Raw genomic sequence first — 15,185 nt, 5'->3', positions numbered from 1 at the left:
CTGTAAATTTTGGATTCTAATTAACTTTTTTGAATTTTGAAAATTTTTCTTGTCAATTCGGGAATGGATTTTTTGTTTTAGATTATTTACACTTAAAAACCTGATTTTTTTGACATTTTCATGTTTTGCAACCAACAGGATTGCAAAATTGCACACCGTTTGACTCTTCTCAACCTCTCCTGACCAGCTGAAAGGGGTGCTTTCAGGTGTTATTACTTTGTTAAGCCTTTTATAACATTTCCATAAATCAATTACGTCAATCAATGAAAACAAAAAACAAGAGGTGCAATTCAACAAACTTTTGACTCGAAACTTATGAAATTCTTTATTAGGAATTCTTGCAAAACAGCTAATATTATTTCATCAAGTGGTATTAAACCATTTTGCTATTCAAATATTTTTTAAAACATGCTCCATAATCCAAGGAACGTATCTCGCAACATCAGTGAAGAGAGCGTAGGTAGAATAATCACACACCGCTTTCCCATCGACCGTTTGTGCTTTAGCAGTGCTGACGATTCCTCTTAAGTAATATCTGCGTGCACTAGCATTATAAAGGATGAAACCACCGCCACTGTCGCCGTTGCAAACACTAGTTCCTGAAAATGTGAGTTAATTAACGGCGTGTGATAATGATCACAATTATTACCGTTTTGGACTCCTGCGCAAAAATTGTATCCATACCAAAGGCGATTATTGTAAAACTCCCTGTCCGCAGAGAAACATTTTTTATGATCGATTACAGGGATGTCGGCAACTCTTAAAGTGTCGTTTATCTTGAAAGTTTCCTCCAAACCCCAGCCGACAACCTATTTAGAATGATTATTTAAGTATAAAAGTAACATAAAAAATTTACCAATCCGTACGCATCAACAATCACATCTGGTGATGCGTTTGAATTCCATAAACAAGCGGGCTTTACGTGTATCGACGACGTGTCGAATGCCTTTTTGACGATGATTAAGGCAATGTCGTCAGTGTTTGCATTAAGTACGTACTCGGGGTGTGTGATAATTTGTTTTACCTAATTTGGGAAAATCAGTTTGAGCACATACGACATTTATTATATAAAAAATGACTTCTCTCGACTGCCTTGAGTCCTTTTCTTGTTTTAACACTTCCTTCGTATTAGACCTTTTGAAGACTCCCCCATGAACCCTGACTTCATGCGGATCGTAGCGAGTCACTGATCCTGCGACTGAGCTTTCGGACAGGAGACAGTGGGCGGCTGGAAGAATTTAGATGCATTTTCCGTTGGAAAATTAAATTTCCTTTATTCTCACCTGTAACTATGACTGTTTCAGAAATTATCGTTCCCCCGCAATAATGATTAATGACTTTTAATTCGTCGTTGTAATAGTTAGCCTCAACAAGAGCATGCCACGGATACAAATGCAGCTCGTCTTGTGGGACAGTTGTTCCGTGAGCAACAAGCGATACAAAAGGCACTTGCGGACGTCCGCATCCAAGTGATTCTAATGAAGAAGCTAACAAATATGAAATTTAAAAAACCCATGCAATTGCGGTTTAAAAATAATTTTACTATCAGGTAGATGCTCCTTTGATCCAGAATCCAACGGCGGAAACAGCGCATATAAATCAGGCACGTCTCTCAATAGAATATTTCGCGAATTCCCGCTCATCAGTTCAATAATAGTTGAAGGAGCATACGGCTCTGGGTAAATTTTGTGTAATTTCCCGCCCAAAAAGTACCGACGCTCCTCTTTCGAAGAAAATTGATGGTCCATTTGTGAGTAAATGAACTCAGCACTGGCAAATACGCCTGCTCGTCCTACGGAAAAGGAAAAAGAATAAAAATGATTTCAAGAGGTGATATATTACCTGTAAGTGAGACACAGGCAAATTGAGAAGAATTAAACGTGGCACACTGATCTGGCGTTTTAAATTTCTTTACACAGATATCCTTGGCCCGTAAAGTAAATTGTGTGTTGACGATCTCATCCTCCTTGAACATTTTCATTTTTTTAATAATTCGTCAAAATTAACTTCATTACTTCTGAGAGCAAAAACGTCTCGAAAAACAACGGACTTGCAGTAGGTTCCTCGTTCGCTATGCACACTGGTTTCGCACTTGGTTTGACGCTTTTTATATCAATATTAAATGTCGCAATTGCTGTTAAGGTCTGGTTAACATATTTTACCGACGTTGCCTGAAAAATAGCACAAACATAAATCTGCATAATGTGAATGCAAAGTGTTTTACATTCATCTGAGGAGCTGCCGCATAATTTGCATGAATCCCGGCTATAAACATCGTAATTTCTTGATATTTCTCCGGTTTGCAACTCTCTAGACCTAAAATTTAAATTTTTGTAATTATTTTTTAAGTTTATTCAGAGCAGAGCTCCAAAAATGGTAGTACATAGAGCTGATGTGCTTTGGTAAATTATATTTTAATTGTTTAAAACTACCATTAAATAAAAACATCAATACATATATTTACCAAATAATATAGACCTTGGAGATATGATCACTCCTGGTGTAACACACACGTCTTCTCTAAAATAAACAACGACATCCCAAGGAAAACTGTCCGTCAGGGTTTTTGGGTCTTGCAAGCCGCAGCCCTCCACACTCACGTCACTCGGAGTTCCATAGTAAACTTATATTTTGAAAAATGGACAAAAAGTTGTTATAAATAATAAAATTCAAACCTGGCTGAGGACTCTTAGTAATAGTGTCGTCTTCTCGGGGCAGTTGGCACTCAAAAGCTTTCAATTGGCGCAGTAACGTTGTAAAGATTAAAAACACTATAACGACACATTTCTAAAACAATATATTTATGATTATATTTAACAAAAAAAGCGGATATTTTATGTTTGGGCACTCACCACCTGATCCATAATTGGCTGTATTTGTTTTTCCTAAATCAAATGCTTACAGACCAACCAACTCATCCGATTGAGAAGAGCTCACCTTCTGCGAAGGTGCCTTTCAAACATTTCCTCCTTAAGTGGTCACTTAGCTTTGCACGAGACATCTGTTAGGCAGCGATGAAAATGCAAAACTTGAGCGACTGCTTTTTTAGAAAAATCTTACCTGGGTCTCGCCGATGATTATACAGCTTCTTAGGAAAAACAAATTCCACGAAAGAACATGGATAAACTTTAACTCTGTCTCGCTAATTTTTTAAAGTCATATGAAATGAAAACGTACGCTCAAGGCAAATATCCAAACGTTTTACGTGTCTCAACTATAGCTGTTGCAAATTGTTTAAAAAATTGTTTATTATAGAAAACAATTAAGGTGGAATCACAAGAAATAATTGTTGTCATTTTTCTGTTGGAACTTCTTTGCGGTTTTAATAAATATGTATATGCGTTTGACTCGTCTTGCATTGCAATGACGATCGAGTCCAATAAATTCTGACTTGAAATTAGGATGGCAAACGCTTTCCAACTCGCCGCACATGCTGCTGATGCATCTTTCTAGCACGTGAATTAATTTTCCGGGACGAAAATGTTTTGCGTTTGAATAAAATGACCCTGGGGTGTGGGGGCAGGAACTGTTCTTTTAATTAAACTAGGTTATTCCTCCAATCAAGGCGCCCATGTTATTGGGACGCGAGTTTTTGCGAGTTTCTTACTCTTTCATGGTGACATCCCCCATCTCAAATTAGCTAAACCCATAAAAAATATAGGTTAAACCTCCCGCCTTTGCTAAGCTAAGTTTGCACTTGTCACTTGCCATGTCCCTCCTTTTTCATTCTATCTTCCGAAACCTCTATATCCATCTACGCAGCCCCCTGACAGTTGATCAGGTGCCTACCGCCTGCGCGCAGACGCGACCCTTCAGTTCGCTCCCTCTGCTTGCATTACTAAAATATTTGTTGTGTCTCATTAGACGAGCTGCACCCCCTAAAGGAGACGGGTGTGTTTCACTGGCACTCATTCCAGTAGCAAGGTATGGTAAACTATGCACTCCTTCCCCCGCATGAGTTATATTTTAGCTTCTCTCAGCACCTTTGGTTAAAATTAAATTTTCATATTTTACATCATTTTGGTATCTAACCTTCGTGAGCTTTAATGGAAAGAAATATAATACGCGCATTGGTCGATTTTTTAACAAACGAGCAATATTTGTTTTGTAATAGTAAATATACATTAATTTAGTCGTAGAGCAAACCAAGCCCTTATTTCCGCCGACAATTTGTGGTTAACTCTGAAATCATACAACTCAAATAATAACTGTTCTTGTTAATCTTGTTAATTAACACCTAGTGTTTCCTGCGCCTACCGCAGGTTTCCGCGATAAATTTTTCTAGCATTAATAAAACAATTCCTTCTTTAGAAACTGCTGCAAGCAATATATCACAAATTTTTAAGGACCCTGACACGTCAAATAATGGTCTCTAACCCCTTTTTTCTGATAAATTATTTATTTTAATGCAGCGGCACTACACTTGTAACGCTGTTCGTGTTTTACAATAATTTTTAACGGTTGTTTTATATCAATATATTATACACACTAAACAACGATTTTCCTTTATAAAACGCAACAATTCATTGCGTTCTTTGGTTTATATTATAAATTTCGTCCCTGAAACTCAGACAAAACAAAATACAAACGAATCAGAAATCAGAAGCTGTTTAAATGTCTTCTGTTGTTGATTTTTACATTTCTAGCATTGCAATTTCCATTGCTGCAGATGGTCTTGCGTACTTCTCTTTAAATCGACACAATTATATCCAATATTGCATCTTCTATTGCTTCCTGTCAAGTAGATTCCATCTGAAACATTTTAATTTAATCAGTGAAAATAATATAACGCAATTTAAATTATATATTTTGACTGTGTGACAGCTTTGGGCGAATAAATAATATTTAATTTTGTACCATACCTGCGTAATAAAGTTTGACAAAATCTCCAGGGACCCCTTCAATTTTCCACTTTTCGCCCTCGTGATTGGACCAGCCATTCCATCCCATGTCAGTGCCCCGCGGCATTGGTAGCCCCTCGCCGTGGTGCAGCAACGAGGTAGAAAACTGCCTGTTTTGCAGGACCAGCCGACCATTTGAAGGTTCTAATACAATTTTCCATTTCTCGCCTGTGTTTCCTTTGGGGGGTTTAGTGTAGATGGAATTGAAATCGTCTGATGACAAGTTTGAGCACAAGAGGACGTGCCCGTTGAATCTATTTGTGAGGCTGCAGCTCGCGGTGTCTTTCCAAATCAGCTCTCCCATCCACTTGGGCATGTGGCTCTTTGCCGTGTTGCATTTCTTTTTGAAAATGCTTCCAGCGTTGGGATACTCGGAGAGACTCATTATCACTTTCAACTCGGTGAAAATGTGGAATGACTCAAAGCTATTTGTTTCTTCGTATATGACAAGCTGGTCGACGAGACTTTTTAAAAAAATGATCGAGTCCTCCATTCGGTTGATTTTGTAATAAAAAGCCGTCAGTTTCAGCAACGAGCCTCTTTGGCCGCGGTACTTTTGTTCAACCAGATCAGGAAGGAAAAATTTCATCGTGACAGGATACATGTAAAAGAAGCCTAAAAGCGAACGCGGCCGATCGTCATACATTTTTACAAAATTGTTGATATTTGTGGCGGCGTACTGATCCAAGTCATCTTGCACTGTGACACATTTCTTCCTGTAATCGATTTCTTGGGCTCTGAAGTCGGGTTCCTCGTTCACGGTTTTCCTTGCGTACAGCCACATTTGAAACGCTTCGATGGAATAGTCTGCATTTCTTTGCTGAATTATCTGATGCGCATTTTCCAAAATAATGCACTGGTTGCCTAAATCCTTCAGGTTTGATGCAATTTTTATAATTTGTTGAACGGCATCTGTGACGTTTTGCTTCATTACTTCCGTGGAGAGATCTCGTAAAAGGGAAGTAATTTTTTGTGGTGCGAAATATGTTTCAATTTGTAAAATCGTGCTGAAATCCTCATTTTCCAAAGTCGTGAGTAGATTCTTGACGACGCTTCTCTTTTTATCGATTAAAGTCCCCAACAGAGCTCTGAAATTCCGTTGGAAATACACTTGTTGATTTGTGAAGTCCTTGTGTTCGACAGCAGACTTGACTACGTCGTGGAAAAACAAAAAACTCGGCGCTGTAAAATTTTCAAATGCGATGCCCTGCGCCACATTAAATGAAATAGGACTGACTTCGAGGGCTTTTATGAACAGCAGCACTTTCTTTGAATCCTCATTATTCAGATCTAGCGATCGAACAATCTCATCATATTGGTCTAACTTCTTCGAGTCTGTGGCTTTCAGGAAGAAACTCGCAGCATCCTTGTAATTTCCTGATTGAATTTTCGACTTGACGCTCTGAGCGATATTCACGAAGCTTTGCTCAGCTAGCAAGGATTCAAAAATTTGGGAATACAGTTCATCCACTCTCGTTTCGAGCCTCCTCAATTCGTCTCTCGTATCTCGTTCAGATCTTGCAACTAGCTTGTTGATGTTAATTTTGACTGCTTCGTGCTTTGCATCCACGCACGCCGTGTTTTCTCCGGCTGCACATTTCTGGCTATTCACCACCAGGTCGTCAATCGAGTATTTAAGATCGTCGATTTTTTTCTGGCACACTTTGTCCGGCACATTTATCGTGCTAGCTGAAGCGTTGAGCGATCTGTCGACAAATTTCGGAAAGGTCACCGCTTCGAAAAGCGTGTTGATCTGAGAGGAAGAGAGTCTGCACAAATTAGGGCTTCTGGTGCTTTGAACACTGCACACTTGGAGCAGGGTTATTCCGAGAAGAGCCACAACGATTTTCCATCTCATAGCACTGGCCCCGCTGCTGCTGTAACAGCGAAAAATAATGCTCCTGAAATCAATGATTTTTTACTGAAAATATACGGTCCTTGGAAAATAGTCTTTAACGTCATGTCGTTTAAATTAGTAAAGCTTTAGAGATTTTTTTTATATAAAATTTGTTTTTATCAAGCGGCTTGATTTGTAATGATGCGAGCAAGAGTTTAATGGAATGCTGAAAACCGTTGTTATGTCAACTAACAAAATTAGCAGGCAGTACAGCACACGACGCTAAGTTATTTTGTAAAATCAGTTTTTGCAAGCTGACCGATCAGGAGCAACGTACGTCATGATTTTTTGACAATCAACATCCAAAAAAGGGTTAAAAGAAAGCAGGTAATTCGCAATATCGTCCCCGTGTCAACCATTACGCTTTTTTGTTTTCAAGCGATATCTCCCTCCAGAGCTAATAAATAATTTGCACAATAGTTCTGATATAAAGTAAAATTAAAGTAAAATAAATTATGTTGTGGACAAATAATCCTACCAGCGCATAGCTGCTGAAGGTCCGAGCACGTAGTGCAGGTCTACCACGACTATTAAACTGACATATTTATCTTGGCAAACACACCTCTCCTTATGTTCAGCAAAATAGCTATGACCTCGGTTCGGCCTTTTTTGTTGCCTACTGAATTAAAGGCTAAACCGGTTCCCTGTAAAAGCATTTTAAAGGCTGATGCGGCCGAGAAGCGCGAGAGGGCCTCAGGATCAAGACTTGGAGTCATTTTATTAGATGAGATTGTGTAAGAGCTGACGATGGAATAAAATATTTTCTTCATTAATTTTGCTCAGTAAATATATCTTATTTCTAAAATGAGAATTAATATTTTGTGTTCCATTTTTTATTCTTTTATTCATAAAATACAGAAAAAGTGTGTTGTAAAAAATTGGGTTTCTGCAATCAAGTTCAATCTGATAATATTGCCTGGCTGTACATTGTTTGATTGTTATAGCACCGCAGATAGATTAGTAGTAGATTAGATCGAATCACGGTCAAAAACTGATTAGCCAGTGATGCAGTTGCAGAGGTGCAATATGGGAAGGTTTTTAGCGCTTGCTGTCCTGACAACCTTCGTAGGCAAGTTTCCGAAAACAATTTGAAAATTTCCATTATCTAAACACAATATTTCACAGTTGTGGTTTCATCAATCAACATAGAAAAGTCGATTGGAAATGTGATTTTTTCCAAAGATGTACGTGGAAAAATGAGTTTATTGGTCAATGGACCGGGTAAAACTAAAAATTTAATTAAAACACCAATTTTATTGTTTATTATTTCAAAAGCTGGAAAAACTTCCGTGCAACTGGGTCAACATTTGAGCTCTGATCTTCTCGCAAATGCGAAGTACACGGAGCTAGAAAATGGAATTCGCGTTGATTTCGACTCCAAAATCAGTCTCGAAATTAAAGCCGCAGGCGAATGCTCCGAAGTTATTTGGACGACTGCAGATAACGCGACGACCATTCAAGACTGCATCGATTACGGCACGACCCATTGGTACCCTCTCGAGAAATTCGGAATTTAAATTTACAGCATTGACTTCTGCAGGTACGGTGGATTCGAGCAGAAAGACCAGCGGTGGCCCATAGAAAAGCTGCAACACAGCAACTACCAGTACGTCACGCAGGAGCTGGACAATATGGGCATCGCCGAGCGCTACTTCTTGAACTCTTTCGGCCAGTATTTCTACGTCGAGGACTACGTGCCCCTCTTTCTAGATTTCAACACAACTGGACAAAATCAGTTGTGCATGAGCGCAAAGTTCGAGGATCCGTTTTTAGTCGTTGACGAGCTGCGCCTGCACTACCGCATTTGCACCTTAAGCGACGTAAAAGAAGCGCAACTACACGCAATCGACAACATTTTCGGGCGCCCATCTGCACTGCCTGATGAGAGAATGGTACAGCATCCCATTTGGTCTACGTGGGTTCGGTAATATTTATTTTGCAATACTCAAACAACTTGTATATTTTTCTATTTTATTTTAATGTTAAATTAAAACAGTGATTTGACAGAATACTCGTGGGCATATATAATATTTTTTTGGAGTTTTCTGCCTTAAAATAATTTTGCGTTTCATGCAAAATGTTTACTCCAAACAGAGACACAATTTTAAAAATAGAGAAAGAAAGAAACATACAAGTGTAGTTAATTAATTTATTATTTTTTAGAGTAAATTTAATTGAGACATTAAATAAAATATTACAAATATTGCACCATTTTGCTTACAAACATATCTTCTCATCGATCGCCTTGTAAAACTGCATCACAGATGAAGAATATTGCCTTTTAATTCCGGAAAATTAATTTTAAGGTACAAGAGGAATATCAGCGAAACGATTGTGATGGAGTTTGCCAATGAAATTGCCAATCTCGGCTACGAAAACAGCCAAATAGAAATCGACGATGACTGGGAGACTTGCTATGGAGAACTCGAGTTCGATTTGGAAAAGTTCCCCGATCCAGGGAGGTTGGTCTCCAACCTCAGGTCCCTCGGTTTCAGGGTCACCCTGTGGATCCACCCTTTTATGAACGAAAACTGTCCCAGTTTTCAAACCTTGAAAGGTCTGGGATATTTTGCCAAAGACGAAAATGGCAGGACGAGAACAAGGTGGTGGAACGGCTTGCTTGCGGCCATTTTTGACTTTACAAACCCTGATGCAGCCAACTACTGGTTCAGCAAAATCGACGCGATAAAGGCGATCTCTCAGGTTAAAAAATATTTTTATTTATACAAAACTAATACCTTAACGAAAAAATGAAGCGGTATAAATAACATTTAAAAATTAATGAAAATTCGATAATATTTTGCTTTTTCCGAGGGGGTTGAAATAAAACAATTTGGGGTGGAGGTAAAGCACCCCTAAGCCCTTCAGCTAGTCAAGGGAGGTCAAGATGATTCTAATGATGTGCACTTTTTGCAATTCTGATTATTAGGACCCGAGATTTGGAGTTAGCAATAATTGCAAAACACGAGAAAATAAAAAAATCGCGTTTTTCAGAGTTTTAAATTGGAATTTCTCGTAAACAAGAAAGAGAACCACTCTGAAATTTTGACATAAGTTCACACGTCTTGGGACAACTTTTAAGTACATTTTTAAAATTTCAAAAATCTGAGCTCATTTCCAAAGTTTTAATTTGATACCAAAATTACCACTAAAATTACCTTTGATCTTCACCAAGGACATGAATTGTGTTAGTTCGGTTGGGCTTGTTGAGAGGAATCCAAAGCGTATCTTACTTTTGAAATTGCAGCACGGAGAGATGAGATAATGAGGTTTCCGAGGTTTCAAAGTTTTCCTAAATTAAAATTGTCCCGTTACACCTGTAAAAATCAATTTCTGGTGCAAATTTTGTTGAGTGCTATGCCAATTTTGTCCTTCCATCCGTGACATTTAGGCAGTATATATGGATATATAAACAGGTCGCTTTTTTATGCTTTAATTTAATTTCAACTTAAAACAATGACAACCTTTCATTGGCATCTACCGACAAATTTGCAGGTGGACTCATTCAAGTTTGACGCCGGCGAAACAAGCTGGCTTCCGAACCCACGCGTTTTAAGTGGCCCACGGGACATGCAACCCAACATTTACACCTCAACCTACATTCGCAACGTTTCTCAGTACGGGCCTCTGACCGAAGTGCGTGCTGGCTTCCGCACGCAAGACATTCCCCTGTTCGTCCGCATGGTGGACAAGGACTCCCGATGGACCATGAATAACGGCCTGCGCAGCATCGTGACCTCCTTGCTGGCTATGAATATGGCCGGATACCCATACGTTTTGCCAGATATGATCGGCGGAAACAATTATTTCGGGGAGGAAATCAGCGAAGAATTGTTCATTCGCTGGCTCCAAGCCTCCACTTTCATGCCGTCCCTCCAATTTTCACGAGTTCCATGGGATTTCAGTAATCCAGAGGTGAACATTTTAAGGGGAAGAAATGAAAACTACTTTTAAATTTATTCTCAGGTGGATGCCATTTCAAAGAAGTTTGTCGAGCTCCACGCAAATTACACGCCTGTGTTCATGCAGCTGGCGCAACAGTACTTGGCCGGTGGAGCAGTTTCGATTAACAATCCAATTTGGATGGCTAGATACTCGCCCCTGTCTGACGAACAAGCTTTCCTGATCGACGACGGTATATAAGACTAATTGCACATAGTAATTAATTAATTTGAATTTTATATAGAATATCTATTGGGTGACGAAATTTTGGTGGCGCCCGTGATGGACGAAGGCGCAATTCAAAGGGACATTTACCTTCCCAGTGGATTGTGGCAGGATTTGAACACGGGCCAGTTATATCAGGGACAGAGTTGGTTGTACAACTACCCTGCTCCCTTGGACACTTTGCCGCACTTCAAATTAACAGCAGTATCCGATGGTAATGTCAACACGCCGGTCCAAAAACATATATTTTTCTCACTGGTTCTCCTTGTGGCGATGATAATTTAATTAAAATAAAAAGCATTGTTATATTTTAAATCTTGCATTTTGTGCTTATTTTATTTGTAATAAATAATAAAAACTTCATATATAAAGAGACAATGAAATTTCGACAGCTGGCGTAATAAACGCTGTCACACACGTGAAAGTTTTTGACACATGTATCAGTAATTAACATTCGGTAGTAATTTGCATACACAGCATCATTAAATAATTAACATCTTCAATAAATATCTTGCTCAATTTATGCAATGACTTTATAGAGTTTAATGATGATGAGTCCAAGTGGAGGGATCTTTCAATAGTCGTAACAGCAGCGTTGCAAAAACAGAGAGATTACAAGTCCACATATATTCTGGAAAACTCAACATTATATATAAGCATAAATTATGCTCAAATCACATGGTATAGAAGAAGCCACTTATCGAGTTAAAAATACAACAGTCAAAATGCCTCCAATTTTCGCTAACACTGCGATTCTCACAAATGTTATTAATTGCTGACCAAATTTTCACCCAAAGGAAAGACATTATTTTCAAAAAGCATTTTGATTTTCAATACGAAGCAGAGAAGACAGATATTTTGCTCTCGTAAAAACGCAACTGCTTTTTCAGGCAATAAAACACCGATTGAACAGTTTCAAAGTAACCCTAGAATTTCATTTTTAACCGTGCCAATCGATTCCTGAGGGTCAAAATTAGGATAGTTAGCTGAATCACTCTGTCAAAAATCGGTGGGAACTCGAAAATCGTTCCCTTTGGCAGGTTTTCGGTCTAAAAAATGCCAGAAGAACGCCACCGACCAATCAGAGAAGGGAGGGGTTCTCTCTGATTGGCTGTTTGACGAAGCCATTATCGAGACAGCAGCGCCACAAGCAACAACTAGACTTGACGCTTGACTCGCTTCCGCTGGTTGTCGCTGTGGCGCTGCTGTCTCGATAATGGCTTCGTCAAACAGCCAATCAGAGAGAACCCCTCCCTTCTCTGATTGGAGTTCTCGTGGCTAGGTTCAGACCAAAAGCGGCTGAAGTTTTCACGATTTTACCGATTTTCGGCATATCTTCATGTTGAATTCGGCTGCCTAACCTAATTTGACCCCCTGCAATGATTCGGCGCTGTCAAAAATGAAATTCCAGGGTTACCCTTCTTCATATCATTTCACACGTCATAAGAGAAAGAGAGAAAAAGCAATCTTGCAGTGAACCATTTTATGTGAGATGACGAGAGTAGGTTATTTTTGAATACACTATTTCCCTTATATAATGAGACACGAGGAGGAAGAGTTAGAGAATTATAGTATTTTATGCTGTTTCTCACGTTAGGCGGATTAATGGCTATAGACCAGGAACACACATGGGAATTTTATTATACAATTTACTCTGGTAGTTACAGTTTCGCAGATGGTTATTGATTCACAAAGTTCGTTACATTTATTTGGGTTTTTGGTAAGAAAAATTCGCGCACAAACTCTTTGTATATATGAGGATTGATCACCGCACAATTACACTGCTTGACGAATTAATGGAATGATTATCTTAAAAAAATGAATGGTTATTTTGATCAATTTTTGTACCAGACGCGAGTCAAAATGTCCCTATCTATATAAAAATCACATGGAAACGAAGAGAGATTTGAATTAAAAATACTTTGTCTTTGGTGGTTTTTTTTTTATCTTGAATCACAATTTTCGCGCTTCTTTGTGTTCAGCAGCAGCAGCTATAGCCTAGACGTTGGAGAGCCGCCTTATAAATTTTTGATCCTCGGGCGGGCGGCGACATTGTTAGCAGCATTTGTCCAACGGCTTAGGACGTCTTATGCTTTTTTCGCGGGTCACGTCGCCGTTCGGTCGGATCATTGATCGAATAAGGCTTGAGTTCTCGACAAGCCAACTGAAATATCAATAAACATTTTATACAAATGTTATTTAAAAATAAAAATTATAAAAAAAGAAATAAAAATCTTACTTTACAACACTAGGTTTCTCATCGCAAGCACATAATTCTTGATACAAAATCTACGGGTGCAAAAAGAAAATGAAAATCAGAGCAATATACACACACACTCACTCACTCAATAAAGATAAAAATAACTATAATGCAAGCTTGGTGTGAAATTCAATTATCGGTACTTACGAGGGATTCATCATCTGGCACCCTGGAGAGAAAGTCGAGAACTTCATTGTTGGGGATCGTGTGCGGCCTGATGATTTTGCGGGCGAATTTGTTGACACCCCACGTCATGATTAGGTAGCGGAGCGGCACAAAATACAACACCATAGCTGCCATGCTGATCATGATGATCGCCAGCCACGACAGATACGGCACAGTGAAATTGAATGTGCTATAAAAATAGGAAGTAAATTAATTTAGTGGGGGTTAGAATTTTAAGCGGTGCTGTGTTTTATTCATAAAAGTCAAATATTTTAATTTTGGCCTAATTTACACGTTTTTCGATTTAATGTCAATTATTCACAAAATAAATCCTTTGTTTTGTGTTGATATTTCGATGTAAATGTCATTTTCTTGAGGAGTATTGCTCCACGTGATTCTTAAAAAGGGAAAGAGCGAGAAGCTGTTATTTTTCTTCCAAAAGCTGCAAAATTGTAGCGAAGCAAACTTTATAATGCGATTTTTCTTATAATAATGAATTAAAAGCCTTATATTTAATCGTAATTATAAGAATTTTATGATTTTTTAAATTACACTAAATTAGATTTACCATTGAAAGCAGACCGCGAACCTGAAAAATTGGTGATGGAACAATAGAAAATGTAATATTAAATAGCTGCGGTAGGCAAACATAAATGTATTATAAAAATACGTTTGCAACGCACCATTATTTTACAGCGTGTCATCCGGTTAGGAAAAAAATTTAATTTTTATTCTTCTCCTTTTTTGGCACTCTTGGAATATTTCTCGCACTATTAAAAACAATACGAGTGATTTTATTAAAGTTCGAAAGGTTAAAACGTTTTCTCTGCTGGATCTTTACTACAAAATTAAAAACTGACAAAAATTGTCAAAAAATATCAACAAAACTGACTTTCACATGTGAATCTAAAATAATGTAACTTAAAAAAATTGGTCAAATTTAATTTCAGGATATAAAATTAAATTATGACAAAATATTTCCTGACGTGAAACATAATTATGCACATTTTGTCGGATTTTGACGGTTTTCTAGTTTTAGATGGTTTTAAATTGCTCATTTAATAGAGGTCTCCGCCAGCCGCGCTGCGCCGCGCCAGTCGGCAAATTTTGGGTCACGTAGGCAGCCGTGCAAAAGGGTCAAATATTAAAAATTTTATGAGAAAAATGTCTTTCTGCCCTTCCGACCGTTAGGCACTATCAAAATTCACGTTTAAAATACTGCCATCCGCCGGTAAAAGTGACCAGCCACCGGGAAAAAAAATTTGGATGATTTTCCCTCCAGCAGCCGCCTTAAATCTTGCGGCTGATCGAGATCTCTAGTTTTAGACGGTTTTCTAGTTTAAGATTGTTTTAAATTGCATAATGCTCATTAAACCATCCAAAATTCACAGCCCTAATCAAGATGTTATTTTAACTGGCCAAATATTTCTCACTATGAAGTAATTTTTATCTTTATTTAGAGTTATTTATTTTATTTTGCAATGCTCACTTTTTAATGGCCTCTCCTAAAGAAGCAATGTAGCCTATGGCATTCTGAACGGACTGCGTCACCTCCTGAATCGCCTGCAGCCGCTCTTTCAGACTTTTCTTCTCCTCCTGATTAAAACAAAATAATTATTTCAGCCGCACAAACTTAACACCAAACTCGCCTTATCTTTATCTTCTTCGTCGTCATCGTCATCCCCTAAGGGCTCCTCATCTTCATCGCGAGCTACGCAACCGCCCGTTAATGAAGCAACCTGCAAAAATGTTCGCGTTCAAACGGTGAAGCACATTATTGAGTAGGGGCAACTCA

General features: G+C 38.4%; 4 protein-coding genes and 1 long non-coding RNA gene across 14 annotated transcripts in view; 1 reads left to right on the top strand and 4 right to left on the bottom strand.

The window, feature by feature from the left end:
* Window positions 1-306: 306 nt before the first annotated feature.
* On the bottom strand, window positions 307-3,005 carry LOC135945248 (CLIP domain-containing serine protease B4-like). The gene is made up of 9 exons (XM_065492808.1): window positions 2,853-3,005; window positions 2,676-2,787; window positions 2,465-2,623; window positions 2,163-2,316; window positions 1,284-1,492; window positions 1,080-1,228; window positions 857-1,024; window positions 650-809; window positions 307-599 (listed from the first exon to the last, which is right to left on the bottom strand). Exons 1-9 carry the CDS (start codon window positions 2,862-2,864, stop codon window positions 391-393), a joined length of 1,332 nt encoding a protein of 443 aa, XP_065348880.1. The 5' UTR covers window positions 2,865-3,005; the 3' UTR covers window positions 307-390.
* On the bottom strand, window positions 1,550-2,154 carry LOC135945159 (uncharacterized). The gene is made up of 3 exons (XR_010575407.1): window positions 2,016-2,154; window positions 1,843-1,966; window positions 1,550-1,792 (listed from the first exon to the last, which is right to left on the bottom strand). It is a non-coding gene; the product is annotated as an uncharacterized LOC135945159 (long non-coding RNA).
* A 1,372-nt stretch (window positions 3,006-4,377) lies between the features above and the next one.
* On the bottom strand, window positions 4,378-7,427 carry LOC135945157 (uncharacterized). 2 transcript variants are annotated; one of them, XM_065492626.1, is made up of 3 exons: window positions 7,277-7,427; window positions 4,863-6,778; window positions 4,378-4,752 (listed from the first exon to the last, which is right to left on the bottom strand). In XM_065492626.1, exons 1-3 carry the CDS (start codon window positions 7,282-7,284, stop codon window positions 4,643-4,645), a joined length of 2,034 nt encoding a protein of 677 aa, XP_065348698.1. In that variant the 5' UTR covers window positions 7,285-7,427; the 3' UTR covers window positions 4,378-4,642. The 2 variants fall into 2 exon arrangements, with proteins under 2 accessions (XP_065348698.1, XP_065348699.1); XM_065492627.1 differs by having other exon boundaries at window positions 4,863-6,775; window positions 7,277-7,426.
* Window positions 7,428-7,922: 495 nt separating this feature from the next.
* LOC135945295 (myogenesis-regulating glycosidase-like) lies at window positions 7,923-11,287 on the top strand. Its single transcript, XM_065492898.1, has 7 exons — window positions 7,923-8,019; window positions 8,074-8,287; window positions 8,339-8,722; window positions 9,105-9,501; window positions 10,294-10,713; window positions 10,765-10,933; window positions 10,985-11,287. The coding sequence occupies exons 1-7, from the start codon at window positions 7,995-7,997 to the stop codon at window positions 11,248-11,250; spliced, it is 1,875 nt and encodes a 624-aa protein (XP_065348970.1). The 5' UTR covers window positions 7,923-7,994; the 3' UTR covers window positions 11,251-11,287.
* Mctp (multiple C2 domain and transmembrane region protein) overlaps window positions 11,266-15,185 on the bottom strand; it is a 41,474-nt gene continuing 37,554 nt past the window's right edge. For 7 of the 9 annotated variants that reach the window (XM_065492890.1, XM_065492895.1, XM_065492891.1 and 4 more), the window contains 5 exons: window positions 15,040-15,129; window positions 14,880-14,986; window positions 13,373-13,580; window positions 13,205-13,254; window positions 11,266-13,129 (listed from right to left, as the gene is read on the bottom strand). In XM_065492890.1, coding sequence (XP_065348962.1) covers window positions 13,021-13,129; window positions 13,205-13,254; window positions 13,373-13,580; window positions 14,880-14,986; window positions 15,040-15,129 — 564 coding nt within the window. In that variant the 3' untranslated portion in view covers window positions 11,266-13,020. The remainder of the gene's footprint in view (window positions 13,130-13,204; window positions 13,255-13,372; window positions 13,581-14,879; window positions 14,987-15,039; window positions 15,130-15,185) is intronic. The other 2 variants (XM_065492893.1, XM_065492894.1) reach the window with 1 other exon arrangement.

The sequence above is a fragment of the Cloeon dipterum genome, chromosome X (genome assembly GCF_949628265.1).
Source record: "Cloeon dipterum chromosome X, ieCloDipt1.1, whole genome shotgun sequence".
Taxonomy (NCBI): Eukaryota; Metazoa; Arthropoda; class Insecta; order Ephemeroptera; family Baetidae; genus Cloeon; species Cloeon dipterum.
Note: the sequence above shows the minus strand (reverse complement) of the source record. Positions and strands in the feature narration are given on the sequence as shown.

What these genes read in the sequence shown, in the direction of transcription:
- LOC135945295 (XM_065492898.1), top strand. Translation starts at nt 7,995, where the DNA reads ATGAGTTTATTGGTCAATGGACCGG. An exon ending in GATTACGGCACGACCCATTG is followed by an intron (nt 8,288 to 8,338) that starts GTACCCTCTCGA and finishes TGACTTCTGCAG; the next exon opens with GTACGGTGGATTCGAGCAGA. An exon ending in GGGATTTCAGTAATCCAGAG is followed by an intron (nt 10,714 to 10,764) that starts GTGAACATTTTA and finishes ATTTATTCTCAG; the next exon opens with GTGGATGCCATTTCAAAGAA.
- LOC135945157 (XM_065492626.1), bottom strand. An exon ending in TGTCAAACTTTATTACGCAG is followed by an intron (nt 4,753 to 4,862) that starts GTATGGTACAAA and finishes AAAATGTTTCAG; the next exon opens with ATGGAATCTACTTGACAGGA.
- LOC135945248 (XM_065492808.1), bottom strand. An exon ending in TGAAACAGTCATAGTTACAG is followed by an intron (nt 1,229 to 1,283) that starts GTGAGAATAAAG and finishes AAATTCTTCCAG; the next exon opens with CCGCCCACTGTCTCCTGTCC. An exon ending in TTGCGCAGGAGTCCAAAACG is followed by an intron (nt 600 to 649) that starts GTAATAATTGTG and finishes TCACATTTTCAG; the next exon opens with GAACTAGTGTTTGCAACGGC.